The sequence below is a fragment of the Rhineura floridana genome, chromosome 3 (assembly GCF_030035675.1).
Source record: "Rhineura floridana isolate rRhiFlo1 chromosome 3, rRhiFlo1.hap2, whole genome shotgun sequence".
Classification (NCBI taxonomy): Eukaryota; Metazoa; Chordata; class Lepidosauria; order Squamata; family Rhineuridae; genus Rhineura; species Rhineura floridana.
Genome location: NC_084482.1, coordinates 225222067 through 225245934, shown reverse-complemented (window position 1 = coordinate 225245934; position 23868 = coordinate 225222067). Strand labels below are relative to the sequence as shown.

Genomic DNA, 23868 nt, shown 5'->3' with positions numbered 1-23868 from the left:
TAACTGCAGCAGACCTGGCCTAAGAGCGACACATTTGCACAAACCGAACATCTCTCCACCAACCAGAAGCCCCTTTCTCGCTTGCTGTGCATTGCAGATCTCACCCAGAGTGGCCGCCCAGTTTGCAGGCTGGCAAAAAATAAAATGCATCTGTGCAGTAGTTGCAGACCTCCCCCAACACCCCACCATTGCGATGATTGGTTCAATTTTCCCCGGGCTTATTCTTGCACATGTGCAAAAGTGCAGATACATGATTGGCTGGAATGAGGAGAAGGGGCAAGGGGAAATGCCCAAGAACTGCCCATCAGCTGTAAAGTCCGCCGTAGTGCATCTTACCTCCTGAAGGCACAGTGGATGATTCCCAATTTTAAACAGCAAATCGCATTTTTGCCGGTATTGCAAGGAGCGGATTTAACCCGTGAAAATGTGTAACAGCGCGAGAGGTCATTTGGATGACCAAAAAATAATGAACACACCTAGCGGGCGTGTCACACATTTTGCAGTCGTCTGGATGAGCCCTGAGTTTGCTTGGTTAATTTCAAGTACTATGCCCCTTCCTGGACAAAAATCATGAGTTCAATTAATTACAGAAAAGAATACTGAAATTTATTTGGTCAAATAAGCCAAGTAGGGCAGCGCAGCCAAGTATCCACCAACTTATAACTGTGCATTTGGTTCTTTGGGGTTTCCCATTGCCTCCCTCTGAGACTCGTCCTCCCCAGCTGGCTAGGGCCTGCTCAGCTTGCCACAGCTTCACAAGTCAGCCCCTTCCTAGTCCGCAAGTGCCAGCTGGGGGGCAACTGGGCTCCTTGGGACTCTGCATCTTGCCCACGGCTGCACAGGTGGCAGGGCACGTAACCCCTGAGCCACTCACTGTGGGGTGATCTTTAGCTGGCCCTTGACCCCCAGGAGACACGAGGGGGGTTTGAACTCACAGACTTTGGACTCCCAGCCAGGCTCTCCTCCCCACTGTGCTAACTGAGTAAATGGGTGCCAGCAAGGTACACGTCACGTGTTCATATCATGCAACAAGTGCGGCTTCCCAGGGATTGCTCCTGGGTCTGGTGCTGTTCAACATCTTTCAACTTCAGGAGAACAAAAGCAGAGGAAACGCTTTGCAAAGGACACAGACTTGCAAGGGACTGCACAGTGGTGAGGGAACAAGATTCAGACTGAGATGGCCTCGCTCTAAAGTGGGAGATGGGGGAGGGCCATATCATGGCATTAAGTGTGGACTGGGGTGGGTGGGAGAGGGAGACAGACCTCAGAGTGGGAGGGGCAACTGGAAATATGAAATGCTCTTTACTTGGCCCCTGCCAAGGAACTCTGCCCGATGCCCTCCGAGGTGGAAATTGTTAAAGGGCTAAAGGGGAGAACACACAGAATATCTTTTACCCCAAAGAGCAAACTTTCTTCTGGATCTCAAATATGTGGGATTGGGTGGTTGTAGAATAAACTACTAATGAGCGCAGCTTGGGCTAGGATTTGGGGCAGATGACCGACCAGGGTGCCACTCAGCAGAAGTGGTCAGAAGGCGTTCCCAGAAGACCAGGGTGCTCAGAACGGCCCCTGAGAGTGGCATGGCTGGATGACCCAGATCTGAAGAAGTTTTGAAGAGAGTGAAGTGGTGCCTCCTTCCATCTAAATGGCCACTGAAGGAGGAGGGGGTCTGATAAAGGCATTAGGTTCCAAGAGTCTAGAATTACCCAGGTGCCCCCCACATATTGGGGGAGAAAGAGGGCCTTGGGCAATGAACCTTGCTATGATGATCCCAGCAACGTCTCCCTGGGGCTCCACAGCAGATGGGTTAGTCCTCAGAAGTTGGAAGTTTGACATAAGAACATAAGAACATAAGAAGAGCCTGCTGGATCAGGCCAGTGGCCCATCTAGTCCAGCATCCTGTTCTCACAGTGGCCAACCAGGTGCCTGGGGGAAGCCCACAAGCAGGACCCAAGTGCAAGAACACTCTCCCCTCCTGAGGCTTCCGGCAACTGGTTTTCAGAAGCATGCTGCCTCTGACTAGGGTGGCAGAGCACAGCCATCATGGCTAGTAGCCATTGATAGCCCTGTCCTCCATGAATTTGTCTAATCTTCTTTTAAAGCCGTCCAAGCTGGTGGCCATTACTGCATCTTGTGGGAGCAAATTCCATAGTTTAACTATGCGCTGAGTAAAGAAGTACTTCCTTTTGTCTGTCCTGAATCTTCCAACATTCAGCTTCTTTGAATGTCCACGAGTTCTAGTATTATGAGAGAGGGAGAAGAACTTTTCTCTATCCACTTTCTCAAGGCCATGCATAATTTTATACACTTCTATCATGTCTCCTCTGACCCGCCTTTTCTCTAAACTAAAAAGCCCCAAATGCTGCAACCTTTCCTCGTAAGGGAGTCACTCCATCCCCTTGATCATTCTGGTTGCCCTCTTCTGAACCTTTTCCAACTCTATCATATCCTTTTTGAGATGAGGCGACCAGAACTGTACACAGTATTCCAAATGCGGCCGCACCATAGATTTATACAATGGCATGATGATATCGGCTGTTTTATTTTCAATACCTTTCCTAATTATCGCTAGCATGGAATTTGCCTTTTTCACAGCTGCCACACACTGGGTCGACATTTTCATCGTGCTGTCCACTACAACCCCGAGGTCTCTCTCCTGATCGGTCACCGCCAGTTCAGACCCCATGAGCGTATATGTGAAATTCAGATTTTTTGCTCCAATATGCATAATTTTACACTTGTTTATATTGAATTGCATTTGCCATTTTTCCGCCCATTCACTCAGTTTGGAGAGGTCTTTTTGGAGCTCTTTGCAATCCCTTTTTGTTTTAACAACCCTGAACAATTTAGTGTCGTCAGCAAACTTGGCCACTTCACTGCTCACTCCTAATTCTAGGTCATTAATGAACAAGTTGAAAAGTACAGGTCCCAATACCGATCCTTGAGGGACTCCACTTTCTACAGCCCTCCATTGGAAGAACTGTCCGTTTATTCCTACTCTCTGCTTTCTGCTTCTTAACCAATTCCTTATCCACAAGAGGACCTCTCCTCTTATTCCATGACTGCTAAGCTGACCGCCAGTTCAGACCCCATGAGCGTATATGTGAAATTCAGATTTTTTGCTCCAATATGCATAATTTTACACTTGTTTATATTGAATTGCATTATAAACAAGTGTAAAATTATGCATATTGGAGCAAAAAATCTGAATTTATGAAGTTCTGATCCAGAGGAAAAGGGTGAGGGAGAAAATTGGGGGTGGCCAAAACTTTGCAAGACTGTTTATGCCTTTGATCTCCCTCTTCCCTAGAGAAATGCTCCTCCGAGCCTGAAGCAGCCTGGGACGTTCTGTGACAATAACAAGCCTTGGGTTTTGCAAAAGTGATACCTTTTGTGCCTCTGAGCATATGGTGAGTGGTGGCAACACCAGCAATCACAGAAAAAAGGCATATGCTGTGCTGACCTTATTTTAGCAGGGAGGAAGCAACAATTTTAAGATAGTTGATATAGTTCAGATAGTCACTTAAAATATGTTAGATTTACTCTGCAATTTTACTATAGTTTCCTATAGTAAATCACCTTCTTTTGCTTCTGTTTCTGTGAATATGTGAAGTACAGCAACACTTTGCATAATTTACACTAAAAAAACCCTCCAAAAACAATTGTGGAATATTGGCACTGACATTTATTTATTTATTAGATTTCTATCGCGTCTTTTCTTCCAGTAGGTGAATAGTCTCCAATGGACATGAGGAGTGTCTCAGTTTGCACAAGATAAAACAGTGGGAGCTGAAATATATTCTAGCCAATGTCTAGGTGTGCTCTATGTTTTTAATTTACCATGCCCACCTTTCCTTAAGTGGAGTGGTTTTAGCATAGCAGGCTGAACACATGCATCTTTGGCAGGCCAAGCTTGTTTTTTTCCAACAGCTAGAGTAATTGTTTAAGTAGGAACATATTGTAATTAGTCCAATTTTGTGGTGGAGAAGAATGGAGTGGAGGAAAAAAGGAGCCAGAGGGCAAGAACATGGATAAAGGAGGAGGCGGCGGTGGCAGCAGAATGGAGATAACTGTGGAGGTGAAAGATGATGTGTGTGTGTGAGTGAGTGAATACTGTGTTTGCACGTCTGTTGTGGCACATCCAACCACGCACCCAAAGTAAGGCTAGGTTTTTGATGCCTCCTGGAAAGGTGTTTGTTCACTCTCAGGCCTTTGCTGGACATTGATGCATTGAGCAGCCCATTGAGAGACTGTCCAGCTGCTATGATCAATGCTGCATTTATTGACTTTTAATGGACTGTTGTGCTGCCTTGGCATTTTGAATGAAGGGTGGCATAAAATTGTTTTAAATAAGTAACCAACCAAAGGTGGGAAGACATTATAGGTATGACAGAAAGTAACATTTATACAGATAAAGACGTTGTATAGAAATGGGCAGATTTCTTCCCCAGTACTCACAAAGATGGCACTCTTTTGAGCTCTAACTTTTAGGGAAGAAAACAATTTAAAGACCGAGGGAGGTTGAAAAATATTTTTATTGGTGCAACTCAGAAGGAATAATGTCAAGGCTGTGAAATCTGCTGCTAGACTGAAGTGGGTTGGGGCAGAGGGTGGTTAGTGGTTGTCACAAAATAGCTGAATATTTACAGAGCAATTAACAAATTACCAGCTGGGGGGGGGAGGACTGTCTCTGGAAATTGGGCTCATCTTCAGGGTCTGGGGGGAGCAATGCAGTCCTTCCCCCACAATCATCTGGAAAGTGTGAACTACAGACTTGCAGCATTTGTCCAGGAGTGGGTGGCCAGACATTGACTCTGGATCCGAAGGGGAGGGAGGGGGCCAGGCAGAAAGAGGGCTGACCCACAAGCCTCTCCTGGCCCTCCTCAGGCTGAAGACACCCCAACTCACCCCTTGGCACCAACCTGGGGCTGAAACACTTTCCGAGGGGTGGGGTGTGTAAAAGAGGAGGTTCATAAGAGGGAAAAGCGCTTTCAATGGTTTTGGCCAACTCCCTTGGAGGAGTAGGAAGAGCACAGGTCTAATTTGCAACAGAGAAACTGAATGTTTATTTTGACTGGAAGGAAGAGCTTTCATGATGGTGCTTCTTCCTGGTCTCTGCACAGAGAAATCTAACAGGTAAAGGAAAGGGGGGTTCAGCCTAACCTAAGCTGTTCCCTTGAAGCCTTTTTTTTTTTTTTAAATGTGCATGGCATTTTTGTTTTTAATATGGAGACGGCTCACCAGCCAGATAGGGGCTTCCCGCCTCCCCTCGCCCTCCGTGCGATCCAGCAGAGGAGCTTCAGCCATGTTGCTCCTTAAGGGTTAACAACCGAGGACAGAGCCAAAGAAATTAGCACAAAAGAGGGACGTCCTTCCCGCCCCGCCTCTCGGCAAGAAATGCAAGCCGGAAGCGCAGGAGGAGCCCCTCTTCGTGCCAGCGGGGTGAGCCTCGAAACCAAGGTATGCTTTGGGGGCGGAGGGAAGGGTGGGAGAGGGCGAGGACCCCTCTTAAGCGCCCCCTCCCCGCAGACCCTCCAGATCGGAGGCTGCAGCTCTGCCCCTCCCGTCTGCCTCCCCCCTGAGCTGGGCTGGCTGTGGTGGGCCGCATCGAGCATCCCTCGGAACATCTGTGGCTCTGAGGATGAATTTCGTGGCCTTCAGCTTGGAGATGGAGGCGCCTTAGAGCTAAGGAGACACCAGTGCACTAAATGGGCCTCCTCTTCATGTGTCCTTATTTGTCCTTTGGTTCAGCTGTGATAGTTGAATAGTGAGGCTCTTCTTTCAATACTGCCATTCTGCCAGCCCTCCCCAGTTTCCTGTTCGGTTAGAATTAAGGTCGCCGTTTAATTCAGGACAGCAGAAACGTGGCCCTGCCCTCCTTGTTTTAGGGTAGCCCTGCAGACAAACTGTTTTGCGAGTGACGTTTTTCCTGAAACGGGTGCAAATTGGTGGGAGCTACTTCCCTTCCTCTTCCTACACCAGGTGTAAGTTCCCTACTAAATTGGAGGGTATTATCCAGTTTCTCCTCACCACACACCTTTATGGCACATCCACAGTGTACATTGAAAGCATATGGCTTCCTCCCAAGAGTCCTGGGAGTTGTAGTTTATGAAGGGTGCTGGGAATGTAGCACAGTGGGGAAAAACTATTATTCAGGATTCGTTGGGGGAAGCCATGTGTTTTACATTTGCATTGAAAATGCTTTAAATGTCTGGTGTGATCATACACTTCTATCGTGCCTCCTCTAAGTTTTTTTTCCAACAGCAAAAATCCCCAAATGTTGTAATTCTTGATCATTTTGGTTGCCCACTTCTCTACCTCTTCCACCTCTAGAATGCTATTTTTGCAGTCTGGCAACCAGAACTGAAGATAGCATTCCAAGTAGGATCACATCTTAGAAGTGTATTCACTAATAGGCAAAAAACCTTGTGGTTTAAGAATGTACCTACAGCTCAAAGGCACATGTTACCAAATTCTTCCAAGCTACACAGCAAGTGGATTGGACTGTGAAAGACCAACCCAAATTGTATTTGCATTTTGACCAATTTGTAGGGCTGGACAATATCTCAGAGAGGAGGTCAGGTCTCCTGCTCCCCTGGTGCATTCACTATAGCTGCCCAATTTCCCTGCTTTTTAAAGTTTGATAGAATAGCTGTGGGCTATAGGTACATTCTTAAACCACAAGGTTTTTTGCCTATTAGTGAATTTCCCTGCTTTTTAATCCTGGAGGTAAGAAATGGTAGCCTGTCCAAGTTTGCTGATAATGGATGGATCATTTGCATGCTTATTGAGTTCAATGGGATTTACTCCCCTGCAATCATGCTTAGGATAGGTGAAAGTGACCACAGAGGTTGGTAAGGGGAGGAGGAGGAGGAGGAGGAGGGAGGGGAGGAAATGCAGAGGGGAGGACTGGGATGGAAGCTGGCAGGATGGGGAGGGGAGGAGGAGGACAGGTTTGATCATTTGCATGTTTCTTAAATTCAGTGCGATTTACTCCAGTGCAATCATGCTTAGGATAGGTAAAACTGACCAGGGGCGGGGAAGGGAGGGAGGGCTGGAGTGGGTAGGGGAGGAAGAGAGAGGAGAGGAGAGGAGAGGAGAGGGGAAAAGCAGGTCTGATCATTTGCATGCTTATTTTCAATGGGATTTACTCCTATGCAATCTTGGTTAGGATAGGAAAATCTGACCATGGGGGAGGAGGAGGGGAAGTGGGAAGGAGCATATTGGAGGGGGGCAAAGGAAGGGGGAGGGGAGGGCAGGTATGAACATTTTCATGCTTATAGAGTTCCATGGTATTTACTTCCCTGCAATCATGTTTAAGATAGGTAAAACTGACCATGGGGAGGGGCAGGGGAGTAGGGGGAAGGGGATAAGAGGGGATGGGGAGGGAGGGGCAAAGGAAGGGGAGGGAAGGGGCAAGAGGGAGGGGATAGGAGGGAGGAGGGAGGAGAAGGGAGGGTGGGTTTGACTATTTGCATATTTTTTGAGTTCAATGGGATTTTTTTCTATGCAATCATGTTTGAAAATGGAAATGGACTGCCTTCAAGTCAATCCCCACCTATGGCGACTCTTTGAATAGGGTTTTCATGGTAAACGGTATTCAGAGGTGATCTCACCATTGCCTTTCTATGAGGCTGAGAGGCAGTGACTGGCCCAACGTCACCCAGTCAGCTTCATGGCTGTGTGGGAATTCGAACCCTGGTCTCCCAGGTCATAGTCCAACACTGACCCAGGGAAGGGGCAGGGAATGGGAGGGGAGGAGATTGGGTGGGTGGGCACTGGGCAGGAGGGAAGCCCCTTTCCTTTCCCAAAGGAGAACATTGTAAACAGAATCATTCTTTTTCAGGCTTTCCCCCACCTTTTTATTCCACAGCAGACACATGTAGCCTCCTACCAAATTTCTTGGATGAGTTTCAGTTGGTGCAGCTTGCAGACGTTGACAAGGTGCTTGGACAGGTTCGTGCAACCACTTCTGTGCTGGATCCTTGCCCTTCTTGGCTAATGAATGCTAGCAGGGATGAAAGACCTGGCTGGGCCAGGGAAGTGATTAATGCCTCTCTGCGAGAAGGGTCATCCCTGGCTGCCTGAAAGAGGTGGTAGTGAGACCACTCCTGAAGAGACCCTCCCTGGATGCAGAAAATTTTAATAACTATAGGCCGGTAGAAAATGTTCCATTCCTGGGCAAGGTCCTTGAACGAGTGGTGGCAGGCCAGCTTCAGACACTCTTGGATGAGACCTATTATCTGGATCCATTTCAGTCGGGTTTCAGGCCTGGTTTTGGCACAGAAACAACCTTAGTCACCCTGTATGATGACCTCTGTCGGGAGAGACACAGGGGGAGTGTGACTCTGTTGATTTTCCTTCATCTCTCAGCAGCTTTCGATACCATTGACCATGGTATCCTTCTCGGAAGACTGACTGAGTAAATATTAGAGCTATCCCATTTCTTCTTAATTTTTCATTTTCTGCATAAAACATTTTGTAGTTGCCTGAAAATGTCCCATTCCCATCCATTTTAATTCACTCACGGCAAATGTTGTAAAGTTGATGCATTCCACTTCTTGCTTCACAATGTCTAATTCTCTCTGGTTCATGCTTCTCACATTCCATGTTCCTATCGTGTACATTGTACAACCTAGGACTCTCACATCTGTGCGCATCAGCCTCTGGGCTTCCTTTTGGCTTTGACCCAGCTGTGTCATTAGTCACAGCACTACTCATACTTGTCCGTTGTTCTTCCCCAGTAGCTCACAGAGTGCCATCTGTCCTGAGGGTCTCATCTTCCAGCACTGTCTCGTGTTGCATGTAACAGAGGGCTAACATTTTGGGAGGGAGGGAGAGGATGTGAGCTGCCCTCTGAGCAGTGGAAAGGGCCATGTTCCGGTCAGACAGGATCCATCCCAGGATTGTAATTTCCAGCTGTGCATAAGTACTGGGCTGTCCACCTTCAATGGAGGAACAAGAAAGAAGATTTTTGTTAAAATTGTCTCTCTCTGTGTCTCTTTTCACAACCTGTTACCAAGCACGTACTGCTAAAATAACTCCGTACAAGTCCTCGAGCTTTGACAGTTAAAGTCTGATATCAACAGAGCTCCCAGAAATATGTTTTCAAAGTACAAATCATAATATATTCACAGGATTTCTCCACAGCATTTTATCTCCTTTCTTTTTCATTCCATTAGGATACATCTGGGGTGTCAAGGCTGAGAGAGAACCATCTGAAGTATCACTGGAAAAAGCTGAGGAGCAGCTGCAGGAGCAGAAACTGAGGAGTCAAGATGGAGAAAAGAGTAAAGGAGAGACAAACTCACACAGGAGACAAACCTTTCAAATGCTTGGAGTGTGGAAAGAGCTTCAGTCAGAGCATGACCCTTAGTTCGCATCAAAGAACTCACACAGGAGACAAACCTTATAAATGCTTCAAGTGTGGAACAAGTTTCAATCAGAGTAGCAACCTTACTTCACATCAAAGATGTCACACAGGAGACAAACCTTATAAATGCTTGGAGTGTGGAAAGAGCTTCAGTCAGAGCATGACCCTTAGTTCGCATCAAAGAACTCACACAGGAGACAAACCTTATAAATGCTTCAAGTGTGGAACAAGTTTCAATCAGAGTAGCAACCTTACTTCACATCAAAGATGTCACACAGGAGACAAACCTTATAAATGCTTGGAGTGTGGAAAGAGCTTCAGTCAGAGCATGACCCTTAGTTCGCATCAAAGAACTCACACAGGAGACAAACCTTATAAATGCTTCAAGTGTGGAACAAGTTTCAATCAGAGTAGCAACCTTACTTCACATCAAAGATGTCACACAGGAGACAAACCTTATAAATGCTTGGAGTGTGGAAAGAGCTTCAGTCGGAGTGACCACCTTACGGTGCATCACAGAACTCACACTGGAGGCAAACTTTACAAATGCTTGGAGTGTGGAAAGAGCTTCAGTCAGATTAGCAACCTTACTTCTCATCACAAAACCCATACAGGGGACAAACCTTTCAAATGCTTGGAATGTGGAAAGAGCTTCAGCTGGAGTAGCACCCTTACTTCGCATCAAAGAACTCACACAGGAGACAAACCTCATAAATGCTTGGAGTGTGGAAAGAGCTTCAGTCGGAGTGACCACCTTACTTTGCATCACAGAACTCATACTGGAGACAAACCTTACAAATGCTTGGAGTGTGGAAAGAGCTTCAGTCAGAGTAGCAACCTTACTTTTCATCACAAAACCCATACAGGTGACAAACCTTTCAAATGCTTGGAGTGTGGAAAGAGCTTCAGGCAAAGTAGGACCCTTACTTCACATCAAAGAACTCACACAGGAGACAAACTTTATCATCGCTTCAAGTGTGGAAAGAGTAAGTCGGAGTAGCAACCTTACTTCACATCAAAGATGTCACACAGGGGAGAAACCTTATAAATGCTTGCAGTGTGGAAAGAGTTTCAGTCGGAGTAGCAAGCTTACTTTGCATCACAGAACTCTTACAAGGGACAAAGCTTATCAATGCTTGGAGTGTGGAAAGAGCTTCAGTCAGAGTGGCCACCTTACTTTGCATCACAGAATGCATACACAATGCTTGTAGTGTTGAAAGACCTTTCATCAGTATGGCTACCTTCAGGCACATCAAAGCATCTGTATAAGGGAAGATATGTATAAATGCTTTGAATGTGAAAAAGTTTTAAGCAGAGTTCAACGCTTTCTGTGCATCAAAGGATCCATACGAGGAAGCTGGGCTACCAACAGGTGTTTTATGGGCGTTTCAGACCCCCGATAATCTTCTTCTTTTAGCTTAACCACAGAGTGTTCCACTTCCCTTCACCTGCTATCTTGGTGACCTGTCAGTTTCTTCTTTGCAGAGACAGAGAGGTTTTGGCTTTTCCAGAGATGGGTGAGCATCCAAGATGGATGCTGAGGCCAATGTGGCTGCAGAAGCCAATATGGCCCCTCCATTGTCCAGTTTCCCCCCATCATATTCCCCCCTCTGGTAGTTTCTAGCTGCCAAATTCAATATTCAATTAATGACATTTCATGTATTACTTTATCTACTTCCTCTACATCCTCCCCCTCTGTCACTGTTACCTCCATGTGCATAATTCGAACATCAGTTTTTGTGATGGATTTAGTAGTCTTTGTCACACAGCGTCTAATACAACGTAAAACCAACTGGATTATTACATATATGAGCACCAGCAAGCATAATCCCATGACAACTTATTTTAGCAGATGTTTTACTAGGCCTCCTAGCCATCCACCTGGATTCTGTAGCTATGCCCACCAATCAAAATCACTACTCTGGTCAACATAAGGTCCTTCTGTGATTTGCTTAGCATGATGTTGGGAAGGAAACTTTGGGCCTAGGAAATACACAAGTGAACCAAAGTTGCAAAGCACGATGGAACCCGGATGGGAGGGAGAACACAGACACTCTAGGTTTCGTTTCTCTTCATGGGAATGTGGCCTCGGAGGTGCCTGCAAGTCGGCAAGAATGTTTTGAGAAGATAAGAAACTGAGTTGTCCTTAACTGTTTTATTCTTGCAGCACTCAAAGCATAATTACACCCACGTATCTTTCATGTATGATTAAGGCTTTGTATTTCTCTCTAAATTCCTTCTGGGTACTCCCTTTGAGTAATAAAACCTCGTAGTTTCATTGGTAAGAGGGCTCCTCAGGGCCATATGTATTTTCTTGTGTATATGTTCCCATGTTTATGGCCCCCAGAGGCGTCAGTTACTCGCCTCATCCCTACCCTTATCTCACAATGTATGACTCAGTTCCCCAAAGATTCAAGGAAGGAACGTCCTGACTTTTTGAAATGTAACAGGGGCCTGTTACTCATCTCTGACATTGTCACTGATGTTGTGATACATTTTGTATATGGCTGCTTCACTCCTGAAACCTATATATTGGCACGGTAAATAATAAAGGGGGTCTTCATTCTTGCCAGGCTGTTGTGCCTGTGTTAAGACTGAGGCCACTCTTGATCAAGAAGTTGTGTGAGTGTGTGTTTACTTGGTACCTGGCCGAAATCCCAGCAGTCAATCAGGTTCTCCTCAGCTTGCACTTCCACTTGGGAATTGAGGTGAGCAACACACCGCTTTGGTGGGTGCTAAAATAGCCTCAACAATGATATATTATGAAGTTGGCAGGAGATTCAATCTCTCCAGCTGAACTGTTTATGTAGGAACAACATTTGCTGCCAATGATGGCGTGGATCTGTAGTGAGCAAATAGTCCCGCACCATCCTTTTTTGGAGAACCGTTTTCTGGAGGCAACATTGCTGGAATTTTTCAAGAAGTTGTGAGTGGCGTTTATAGATGGTCCGTGTTTCACAGGCATACAGTAAGTTTGGTAGTACAATGGCAGACATAGACAGCAAGCGCACCCATGCCCAGAATGGTGCTAAAGGGGGGGGATGTGCTTTGCGTATGCGGAGTAACTCAGTGGTTTGTGCATTTACCTTAGAAGCAGGCTTTTACCCTGCATTTAGATCACTGAGACTTCAGGTTTCAGGCGGTAGATGGTGCCTCTCGTTCGAATTTTCCAAGTGTATCTTAAGGCTTAGAAACTTGTAATTTTTTTGTTTTTTAAAAATTAAACATGGGATTTGCTTTTGGGCAGCTTTTGGGATGCCTTTCTTTGGCAGGAACTTGAGTAATGAATGGAGCTTTGGGATTTGTAGGACAACCCCCCCAGCTGGGCATCAGGTGGTGGGGAGATGCAGGACTCCTGGGTTCTTAGCTGACCAGGGACATGCAATCACAGAGCCCGTTCTTACCCCTCTCCTGTCTCTTCGCACCCCCACCCACCCCCAGATTCCAAGGCTCCATCTCCCATCCCTGAGATGATGGAGAATGTGCTCTGTGCCCTGGTCTTGGCTGTTGGCCTTCTGGGCATCATTGCTGGCACCATCTGTTTGGTTTAAATGAAATAGGAACAGTTTGCAGTCCTATTTCTTAGCAAAGTATGTACGCAGCAGCTGAATTGAGAATAGCCAGGCCCACCTTTCTCTTATGCACACTAGTTAAATAAACAACAGACAGTCTTCTTAGGTAAAAAGTATAAAGGAGGTTTACTCCCAACCTTTCATAAGTTCAGGAAACATAGGCTCTAAGCTGCTTTTTCTACCTAAGCTAGAAGTCTTAGTCCATGGTAATGGTCATCTTGGAAGAGAAGCATGTGGATGCTTCTCAGTCCCTCAAGCTTAATGGAGAATATGCAAAAGGAAGAGGAAGAGAGGCAGGTAACACCCCCCCCCGGTTAGGAAGTTACATCATGGGCAACAAGCATATAGAGATATCCCCCAATTCTAGTTAGAAGGAACATCTCTGATAGACTCATAGAGGTGGAAGGGGCCTTGTAGGCCATTGAGTCCAACCCCCTGCTCACAGCAGGAAATCCACAGCTAGAGCATCTCCCGCAGATAGCTGTCCAGCCTCTGCTTGAAGACATCCAGCGAAGGGGATCCCACCACCTCCCTAGGCAGTCGGTTCCATTGCCAAACTGCCCTTACTGTCAAGAAGTTCCTTCTAATGTCCAATCTGAATCTACACTCCTGCAACTTAAAACCATTAGACCTAGTCCTACCCTCTGGGGCAGCAGAGAACAAATCTGTACCCTCCTCTATGTGACAGCCCTTCAGGTACTTAAAGAGTGCAATCATGTCACCCCTCAGCCTTCTCTTCGCCAGACTGAACATGCCAAGTTCCCCTTTACAAGGGACATGCAAGCTTGCTTATCCCAACACCATCCCCTTCTTCAAGGCCACGAGGATGAATGAGGGCAGCATTCACAGGGTCCGCAGATGAGACAAATCTGTTGCAGCTCAGGGGCTCAGAGACAAATGCATGTGAGGCCAACCTTTAGGGGCAGGGCTTTGCTTTGCTAGTTAGAAGGAACTTCTCCCTTTACAGGGGACATGCAAGCTTGGTTTCCAGCAAATGACCTCTGCTGCCCTTGCAGGGCTGATCCAGACCAGCCCCTTCCCCTCAGAGAGGCTGGATTTGCATTTGTGGGCAACTGTGGCCCTCCAAGCCTCCCCATCTGGGCGTCTGAACTCTCTGCAGACCACACCCCCGGGGGGAGCGTTTGTGTAGAAAGGAGCCTCCTGGGAGAAGGGAAAATGTTCCTCCTCTAAGCTGCCGCCCCAGTCTCTGCAGCAAGAACAAGCAACCCAGCACCCCTTGCAAATTGCCCCTGGAGTTTCCCAAGGAGTGTGCGTGTGTGATGGGGGTGGGCCTTTTCCTGCAGACTGTCAGAAAGACTTTTAGAAAATCACTTCTCCACTAGCCAAAATCCGCTAGCACTGCCCCCCTCCCCCCTGCTGCCGTCGGGTCCAGTGGAGGACAGGATGCGACCGTCACCGGGAAGCGGAAGTAAGATTCAGCTGCCATTGGGGACGGGGGGGGGGGGGAGACATCATCCTGCCTGTGCTTCAGGCGGCCAAATGTCCTGGGCTGCCCACCTGCCACTGCCTCTTGCAATCTCCTTCCCTTTGGACCCAAAGTCAGCTAGTTCAACTGGTGAGGCTCTTCCTCTTGCTCCTGGTCAGAGGGTGGAGATCTGCCCCTCCTCCTCCCTACATTTTTCCTGGGGAAGGAGAGGGTCATCCATTGAGCAGCCCCCCCCACAAATAACGGGGGACTCCAGTTTCTAGGGACGGACGGACCTCCCTCGCTGGAAATAGGTTGCTTGTGGCTGACTCTTTAACTGTAACCTCCCATTATTTTCTGATAATAAAAACCCTCTGACTGGTCTGTATCTGACGTGCTTAAATCTAGTGACATATTACAAAAATCTTGATTTCTTTTGAGTTTTATCAGTAAGTTCCCCCCAGCCCCCATGTCTTGTCATAGCCCTGTCCACTGTGCCCAGTGCCACCCCGGTGTGTTGGGGGCCCCCTGATGGCAAGTACACCGTCGCTTCGCTCTCTTCTGGTCACCGCCTGCCTACTTGCCACCTGGGTCAGGGCCCCTCACTGCCTTATGGTGGTCTACTTTGGAGTAGGAGGGCTGCCAGCCTCTTCCCGGTCTTCTGCGTGGGAGCATCTCCCAGGGGTTCTAAGCCAGGGGTTCCCAAGCAGTGGTCCGTGGACCAGCAGTGGTCCATGAGCTTCATTCAGGTGGTCTGTGGCATGTTCCCATTGAACGTTCATGCTGATTTATCATTGTATTTTATCATATTACATTTTGAATTCTACGGAAATTAAAGAAACCATAGAAATAAGCACATTTCAGTTGCTGCAACAGGCTGAAAGATCACAAGTGCTCTGCCAAGACCATCAGTCATTCTCAAGTGGTCTGGGGGGGGGGGAGTTTGGGAGCCCCTGGTCTAAGTGGCAGGGAGGGGGGAGGGAGATCCCCTGAGCGTGATCAGGAACCCCAATGGTCCAGAAATTGGGTCCAGACATTCATTCAAGAGAAATGCATGAAGCAGGAGAAACAGCGGACCAGAATATGGGTGGATCGTGTCCTTTGCCAAGGTTCTATTTCCTCTGTGGCCAGTGATGGATGATTTGTGCCCCAACTGACAGCTCCTCTGGAGCTGTGTTTGGAACTTTACACAACCCACCGTAGGTGTTGACAAGAAGAAGAGCCCCCCCTCCCAGATCAGACAGCAGAGGGTCCCTGTGCTCTGAAGTCTCTTTCCCAGCAGTGGGCAGACAAGAAGCCCAGAGCAGGGCGTGAAGGCACCAGCCCTCCACCCCCCATCTTCATCCCACCCTGAATTTGGCCCCATGAACAAAGTGGCACCAGGCAGGGACTCTTTCTGCAGGGCAACATGTTTCCTGAACTGTTTGCCTTTATGCCTTTAGATGAAAATACCCAGAGCTTACAGGAAGATAAAAACCAGTGGCGGCAAGGCAGAAAGAGGGCTGACCCACAAGAGTCTCCTGGCACTCCTCAGACTGAAGAGCCCCCCCAACTCATCCCTTGGCAGCCACCCTGAGGCTGAAACACTTTCAGAAGGGTGGGGTGTCTAAAGGAGGACATGATGGTGCTTGTTGGAGTCAAGGTTTCTGACCAGCCGTCTGGATTAGCAGGGCACCTGTGATGTTCCTATATTAATGTATATATGGTAAGTGTTGTTGTTTTAGAAGATACATGGTAAGTGGAGTGAAAGAGGAGGGGGAGTGAATGGGCAGTGGAATGCGAGATGATTGGCTGAGTGTTTAAAATGGCTGAATGTATAAAAGGAAGAGTGAGAGTGGAATGGGGGGGGAGAAGAGAAAGAGTGGGTTGCTTGGTGGGGTTTGAGAGAGTTGTTTGCCAGGAGAGCGTGAAGAAGGAGGGAGGTGGAGTTCGGATTAGTATTGAGTAAAACCATATGCTTAAGAAGAAATCTTGTTAATCTTGTTAGCTTTGTTATCTTTAATAAATACTTAATTTGGTTTACCAAAGGCCTGATCCTTGGCTGGGGTTTCACAGACCAGAAGGGAGGGTAAGGTAATGACCAAGGCTGAAGGGGAACTGTAACAAATGGTGGCAGCGGTGAAGAGAATAACAATACCAGTATTCAGAGTCTCTGGGAATACTAGTATTGGGACATTACTGGTGGTTGCCTAGCAGGGGGATCTGTTGAGATCTGTGCTAGAGCGGATAGGTAAACCATAAGAGAGTGCGGTCCGGACTGGTGGAGTCCCTGGTGGTGCCTAGAGACAGGCAGTAACCACGAGCAGGTAGGAACCTGACAGGGAGAGCCAGGGAAGGACGCATCACAGCACCCCCTGGAGGTGGGAGAGAAGTTCGGTTTGTGTGAATGTGTCGCTCACTGCAGCTCAGGGGCAGAGCCTCTGGTTGGCTTGAAGGAGGATCAATCCAGCTCAGTCCCCAGCAGTTCCACAAAGGGCTAGAAGGGCTCCCTCTCTGAAACCCCAGAGAGAAGCTGCCGGTCAGTGCAGACATTATAATAGCAAGGGCAACATTGAAATAGGCTGACCATAAGGCAATTTCCTTGTAACCCTGGGAAACTGGTAGCCGTATCAGTCCACAAGAGCAGTAAAGACTTGCAGCCCTTTAAAGTGAACTTTTTGCAGCCCAAGAGCCACTTTCCTGTTGAAAGTGGGGCAAGAGCAACTCCTGGTTTGGTCTTTTGCTTGTGTTCCAGAAGGGAGATAGAGTGAGGGTTCTCCAGCTGGCTAGGCTTGGCTACCTTTACCTGTGCTTTGACTGACCTCCTTCCTTGTAAACTGATATGCTCAGGGAAGCTGATCTGCTCCTCCTCCTTCCACCCTTTCCTCTCTTCTCTTCTTTGACTGTCCAAGAGAAAGGAGACATCTTTGTCTCTGCTCTCTCCCACTTAAGCATATCAGTTTACAATGGAAGGAAGTTAGGTAGGGAACAGCACAGATAAAGATAGGCAAGTCTAGCCAGATGGAGGACCCTCACTCTATTTTTCTTCTGGAACACACACACAAGAACCCAAATACGAGTGGCTCCTGCCCCATTTCCAGCAGGATGGAGGGAGGACCCAGGAGGGTGGGGGGGTTCCTTGTGGCTTCTGTGACAAAACCCTTCAGCCTCTTCCGCTGCCCCAGAAATCCTGCCCGACGGAAGCAACCTATGCCTATGATCGTAGAACAGTAGAGTTGGAAGGGACCTGTAAGGCCATGGAGTCCAACCTGCCCCACACAGAGAGACTGAAAGGGAAGGAAGCACCCCCCCAGAGAGAGAGAGAGAGAGAGAGAGAGATTGCTGCATTTGACAGGACAAGCACAAAGGTTCTCACATGAAAAAGGAAAGGAGGCCCCCAGATTCTCACAGAAAGGGAATATCCTGGGATGTTGCAGGGGAGGGCTTATTAAACTAGCTTTAATGAAGTAGACTTAGTAAAATAAAAAAAAGCTAGATGCTCTTCTGTAGCACACAGTTGTTGCTTTTGGTGTTGAGTTTATTATGACAATGAAGGTAAAGCAGGAAAATTGACTCCCTCAACTCCATAAAAAACCCTTTGGTTCTTTTGCCAATGTTCAGATGGATTCCAGATAAATGCCTCAGTGTGCAGGATTTAAATATGCATTGGGTTTACTTGACGTGTTTTTAGGATGGGTTGAGAAATACCTGCCAGGCATGCAGATGCCTTCATAGTGGCAAAGAAATTGGACAGAGACCTCATCCCATGGTCTGGCCTCCCCCTCTCCCTGGACAGCAACTGTGGATCTCATTTTACTGGACAGGTGTTTAAAATGAGTGGTCAGACTCTCTACCACTTGCCCTTCTGCAGATCAGAAGTACTGCTTGTTGTTATGTAAAATAACTTTGTACCTAAATAATAAAGCAGAGTTTAACATCTGAAATGCTTTTGTGTGCTGGCGTGTGAGTGATTACCTTAGAAGCAGGCTTTTACCCTGCATCGAGACCGTTGAGGCTTGAGACTTAGTAGAATAAGAAGAGCTACTTTATTTATAGAACTACATAGTAGATAGGAAAGGCATACCTACTTCTAACTAAGTTGGAGGCGCAACGCCCAGACATGGGAGTTGCACTCATGGCTCAGGAGAGAGAGAGAGAGAGAGAGGAACGTCTCTGCTCTCCCAGACAGTCAGAGAAGAAGACAGAGAGGGAGGAAGTAGGAGAAGCAGATAAGCTTCCCTAAGACAAATCAGTCTGCAACGGAAGGAAGGCAAGTCAGAGCACAGCAAAGGTAAAGGCAGCCAAGCCTAGCCAGCTGGAGGACCCTCACTCTGTCTCCCTTATATTAACATAAGCATAAGAACAAACACAGGAGCTGCTCTTGCCCCACTTCCAACACTGCTAACCATGAGCATGGATTGTCTCCGTATGAGATTTTGATGGCATGGCCCATGTGCATGCCCTATTTACCACCTTTTCTCTCTCATCCTTCCACGTTAACGTTAGAGGATGAAGCCTTGTTGAAGTACTGTGGTCTGTTAGAACATTGCATTGATAGGTCAAAGAGGCCTTTCCAGAGCCCCTCATGCAGCACCTGGGATGCGGATTGGCCGACTGATAGGAGACAGTAGCTCCAGGCCAGAATAAAGCCTTAAGAAAAGTCCTCTTGTGAGCCTTAGCACTGACAGGCAGCTGTGGCCTTGACCCATGAAACAATTTCCCTGTTGACCTTGTATCTTCCACACTCATTGTGGCACCAGGATTCCCAGACACCTTAGACCCTGAAAGGAAGAGGTGCTCTGACTCTGCACTTGAATTTGGCTCGTGTTGCTCATCCTAAACTCCTGCTGGATTGAGGAAGAAGTGACAACGAAATCTTGAAGAGTTGCCTGCACAGGCAAGCCGAAATAATACTGGAAAATGAGGAAAGGGGGGGTGTTTCTTTAGATACATGTTGGTCTCTTTCACTCTAGTGTGAGTAACTGTTGGATATGCTCCCTACTCCCTGTCCATGGGGAGGGAGGTGCAGCCCTTGTACCCATCCCTTGTACCCGTTCCATCACTGACACGGACCCCATTTTTATGTCTATGGAATGGAAATGGTTAAGCGCAAATTCTACCTGGGACTTAGCCCCTGTGGCCCGACAAAATGGCGTTTGGTAGGTCCTGCCAAAATTGGGTGAGTTCTGGTTTTTGGGAAACAAGACCAAAGGAAAGAAAGACATAGAGGTTGGTGTAAGTAAATGCAAACATTATTTCACCCTTGAAGGGGATTGGAGAAATACCCACACCCAGAATCCCACTTTCTGAAAATGTTATCATGATTTTCATGCTTCCTCTAACTATTCTATTGATAACATGATCCATTGTTCTGCCTGTACCAATTCTGGTGGTCATCAGGCATGGGATTGTAAATACCTGAATGAATGGGGAGCGTGTTTTTGGAACGGGACTAGAAACCCTCATGATCCAGGTGGTGGTGTCCCTTGCGGGGAATAGCTGGCTACTACTATCAAAGGTTCCGTAAGTTCAACCATGGAAAACCTGGTCTTTCCCCCTTCCACAAAGGCCCATGGGAAGCTCTAGTTGGACATTATTGGGGCTGTGGAGATAAAGCCTATAAAGTATTGCCAAAATATTGGATTGGCTCCGGCTATGTCGCCTGGCTTATACCAGCTGTCAGGGTCACTCAGGTACTCCCAGTTGTTAGAATCAGCAACAACAGAGCCTCACCAATCAGAGAAAAAAGAGAGAAGTCAAAACCTGCTTGCCATTCTGCACAATGGGACACAGAAAACCACAGGCCCTTAACAGTGGTCTCAGTAATAGGGTGGTCTTTCCTGCCCTTGGCTGGCATGGCCGCCGTAGGTTCTGGAGTATTGAGACTTCAATCTGCAGTGGAAATTCTTGCAAATGAGACCAAAGAAGCTCTTCCTGTGGCCCCTAAGGCTATAAAGACCCTACAGGCAACCCAAACCCAAATAAGGAAAACGGTTCTCCAAAAAAGGATGGGGCTGGACTATTTGCTCGCTATAGACGGAGAAACTTGCGCCATCATTGGGAGCGAAAGTTGTTCCTACAGTTCATCTGGAGAGATTGAGTCCCATGCCAACTCCATAATATATCATGCTAAGAAAATAGTAGAAGTAGCTTATGTTGACCGGAGTAGCGATTTGGTTGGTGGGGATGGCAACCGGATCCAGGTGGATGGCTAGGAGGCCTAGTAAAAAATCTGCTAAAATGTGTTATAATGGGATAATGGTTGTTTATGCTCATATATGTAATAGTCCAGTTGGTTTTGTGGTGTATTAGACACTGTGTGACAAAGACTACTAACTCCATCGCAAAAACTGATGTTTGAATGATGAACATGGAGATAACAATGACAGGAGGACGATGTAGAGGAAGTAGATAAAGTAATACATGAAATGTCATTAATTGAATATTGAATTTGGCAGCTAGAAAATGCCGGGGGGGGGATACGATGGGGAAAAACTGGACAACGGAGAGGCCATTTTGGCTTCTGCAGCCACCTTGGCCTCAGCATCCATCTTGGGTGCTCACAAATCTCTGGAAAAGCTAAAACCTCTCCATCTCTGCAAAGAAGAAACTGACAGGCCACCAAGATGGCTGGTGAAGGGAAGTGGAACAGTCTGTGGTTAAGCTAAGAGAAGAAGGTTGTCGGGGGTCTGAAACTCCCCATAAAACTCCTGTTGGTAGCCTGGCTTCTCCATATGGATCCTTTGATGCACAGAAAGAGTTGAACTCTGCTTAAAACTTTTTCCACATTCAAAGCATTTATACATCTCTTCCCTTGTACAGATGCTTTGATGTCCCCGAAGGTAGCCATTCTGAGGAAAGGTCTTTCAACACTACTAGCATGTATACAGTTTGTCTCCTGTGTGAGTTCTTTGATGTGAAGTAAGGTGGCTACTCTGACTGAATCTCTTTCCACACTCCAAGCATTGATAAGGTTTGTCCCCTGTATGAGTTTTGTGATGCGAAGTAAGGGTGCGACTGTCACTGAAGCTCTTTCCACACTCAAAGCATTTATAAGGCTTCTCCCCTGTATGAGTTCTGTGATGCGAAGTAAGGTGGCCACTCCGACTGAAGCTCTTTCCACACTCCAAGCATTTATAAGGTTTGTCCCCTGTATGAGTTTTGTGATGCGAAGTAAGGGCGCTACTGTCACTGAAGCTCTTTCCACACTCAAAGCATTTATAAGGCTTCTCTCCTGTATGAGTCCTGTGATGCGAAGTAAGGTTGCCACTCTGACTGAAGCTCTTTCCACATTCCAAGCATTGATAAGGTTTGTCCCCTGTGTGAGTTCTTTGATGCGAAGTAAGGTGGCTACGACACGTATAGCTCTTTCCACACTCCAAGCATTTATAAGGTTTGTCTCCTGTATGAGTCCTGTGATGCAAAGTAAGGTGGCCACTCTGACTGAAGCTCTTTCCACACTCCAAGCATTTATAAGGCTTGTCCCCTGTGTGAGTTCTGTGATGCAAAGTCAGGTAGCTACTCCAACTGAAGCTTTTTCCACACTCCAAACATTTATAAGGTTTGTCCCCTGTGTGACTTCTTTGATGCACCGTAAGGGTGCTACCCTGACTGAAGCTCTTTCCACACTGCAAACATTTATAAGGATTGTCCCCTGTGTGACTTCTTTGATGCAACGTAAGGGTGCTACCCTGACTGAAGCTCTTTCCACACTGGAAACATTTGTAAGGTTTGTCCCCTGTGTGAGTTCTTTGATGCGAAGTAAGCTGGCTACGGCACCTATAGCTCTTTCCACACTCGAAGCATTTATAAGGTTTGTCCCCTGAGTGATTTCTTTTATGCAAAGTAAGGGTGCCACTCTGACTGAAGCTCTTCCCACACTGCAAGCATTGATAAGGTTTGTCCCCTGTGTGAGTTGTTTGATGCACCGTAAGGACACTACTCCACCTAAAGCTTTTTCCACACTCCAAGCATTTATAAGATTTGTCCCCTGTGTGACATCTTTGATGCACCGTAAGGGCACTACTCCGCCTGAAGCTTTTTCCACACTCCAAGCATTTGTAAGGTTTGTCCCCTGTGTGACATCGTTGATGCAAAGTAAGGGTGCCACTCTGACTGAAGCTCCTTCCACACTTCAAGCATTGATAAGGTTTGTCCCCTGTGTGAGTTCTTTGATGCACCGTAAGGGCACTACTCCACCTGAAGCTTTTTCCACACTCCAAGCATTTATAAGGTTTGTCTCCTGTGTGAGTTCTTTGATGCAAAGTAAGGTCGCTACTCCGATTGAAGCTCTTTCTACACTCCAAGCATTTATAAGGTTTGTCCCCTGCGTGGGTTTGTCTCTCCATTACTCTTTTCTTCATCTTGACTCCTCAGTTTCCGCTCCTGCAGCTGCTCCTCACCTTTTGCCAGTTTTACTTCAGAGGGTTCTTCCTCAGCCTTGACCCTCCAGATGTATCCTGATGGAATGAAAAGGAAAGGAGATAAAATGCTGTGGAGAAATCCTGTGAATATATTATGATTTGTACTTTGAAACCTATTTCTGGGAGCTCTGTTCATATCAGAGTTTAACTGTCAAAGCTCGAGGCCTTGTACAGAGTTATGTTAGCAGTAGGTGCTTGGTAACAGGTTGTGAAGAGACACAGAGACAATTGTAACAAAAATCTGCTCTCTTGACCCTACACCTAGTCCTATCCTATCCTATCTGACAGGAACATGGCCCTTTCCACTGCTGAGAAGGTAGCTTTTATACCCCCTCCGTCTACAAGATGCCATTGTGCCCCACCTGGGCCAGAGCTTCTCCTGGGTGCAGGGCATGCATAGGGGCATGTATGCACAACCACATGGACAAAAAGAGGCAGCAAAAAAATAAGTAACTGTGGGTGCCACCCCAAAATCTGCTCTGGGCCAGTGCAAATCATATACCCCAGGAGAAAGTAGGGTGTGCTCTACGAGATGCCACTGTGTCCCGCCTGGCCCAGAGCTTCTGCTAGGTGCAGGGCCTGAATGAGTGCATCTACGCAAAACAAATGCAGACAAAAACATACAGAAAAAAATAAGTAACTGGGGATGCCCACCCCAAAATCTGCTCTGGGCCAGGACAAATCATATACCCTAGGAAAGGGGAGGATGTCCTCTACGAGATGCCACTGCGTCCTGTCCGGCCCAGGTCAGAGTGGTAGGGATAACTGTGATGACCTTCCCTGGTTCTCCCTGTCAGGTTCCCACTAGGCACTTTCACTAGGCACCACCAGGGACACCACCAGTCCGGACCATCCTTTATATGGTTTCTCACTCCGCTCTAGCACAGATCTCACTAGATCCCACTGCTAGGCAACACCACCAGTCACATCCTGTAACCAATACTCCCAGAGACTTTGCCTCAGTCTCTCTCTACCTGGTGACTTTTGTGACTGAGTGGTTATGCTGTTCCCAACCCCCTTGTATCTTTATATAAAAAGCATACAACTCTGGGTTGCTCTGGATACTTGAATTGTTATTATTCCTCCCTTCACCGC

General features: G+C 47.2%; 2 protein-coding genes across 2 annotated transcripts in view; one reads left to right on the top strand and one right to left on the bottom strand.

Moving 5' to 3' along the window:
• Nucleotides 1-23171, bottom strand: part of LOC133379067 (zinc finger protein 160-like) — a 35938-nt gene extending 12767 nt beyond the window's left edge. Inside the window, exons 1-3 of the mRNA XM_061613676.1 lie at nt 23136-23171; nt 21375-21978; nt 855-861 (exon numbers count right to left, since the gene is read on the bottom strand). Of these exons, the coding sequence (XP_061469660.1) occupies nt 855-861; nt 21375-21978; nt 23136-23171 (647 nt within the window). The remainder of the gene's footprint in view (nt 1-854; nt 862-21374; nt 21979-23135) is intronic.
• LOC133381779 (zinc finger and SCAN domain-containing protein 2-like) lies at nt 5386-11939 on the top strand. The gene is made up of 2 exons (XM_061621239.1): nt 5386-5460; nt 9183-11939. The coding sequence occupies exon 2, from the start codon at nt 9279-9281 to the stop codon at nt 10371-10373; it is 1095 nt and encodes a 364-aa protein (XP_061477223.1). The 5' UTR covers nt 5386-5460; nt 9183-9278; the 3' UTR covers nt 10374-11939.
• Nucleotides 23172-23868: the final 697 nt, after the last annotated feature.

What these genes read in the sequence shown, in the direction of transcription:
- LOC133381779 (XM_061621239.1), top strand. Translation starts at nt 9,279, where the DNA reads ATGGAGAAAAGAGTAAAGGAGAGACAAACTCACACAGGAGACAAACCT.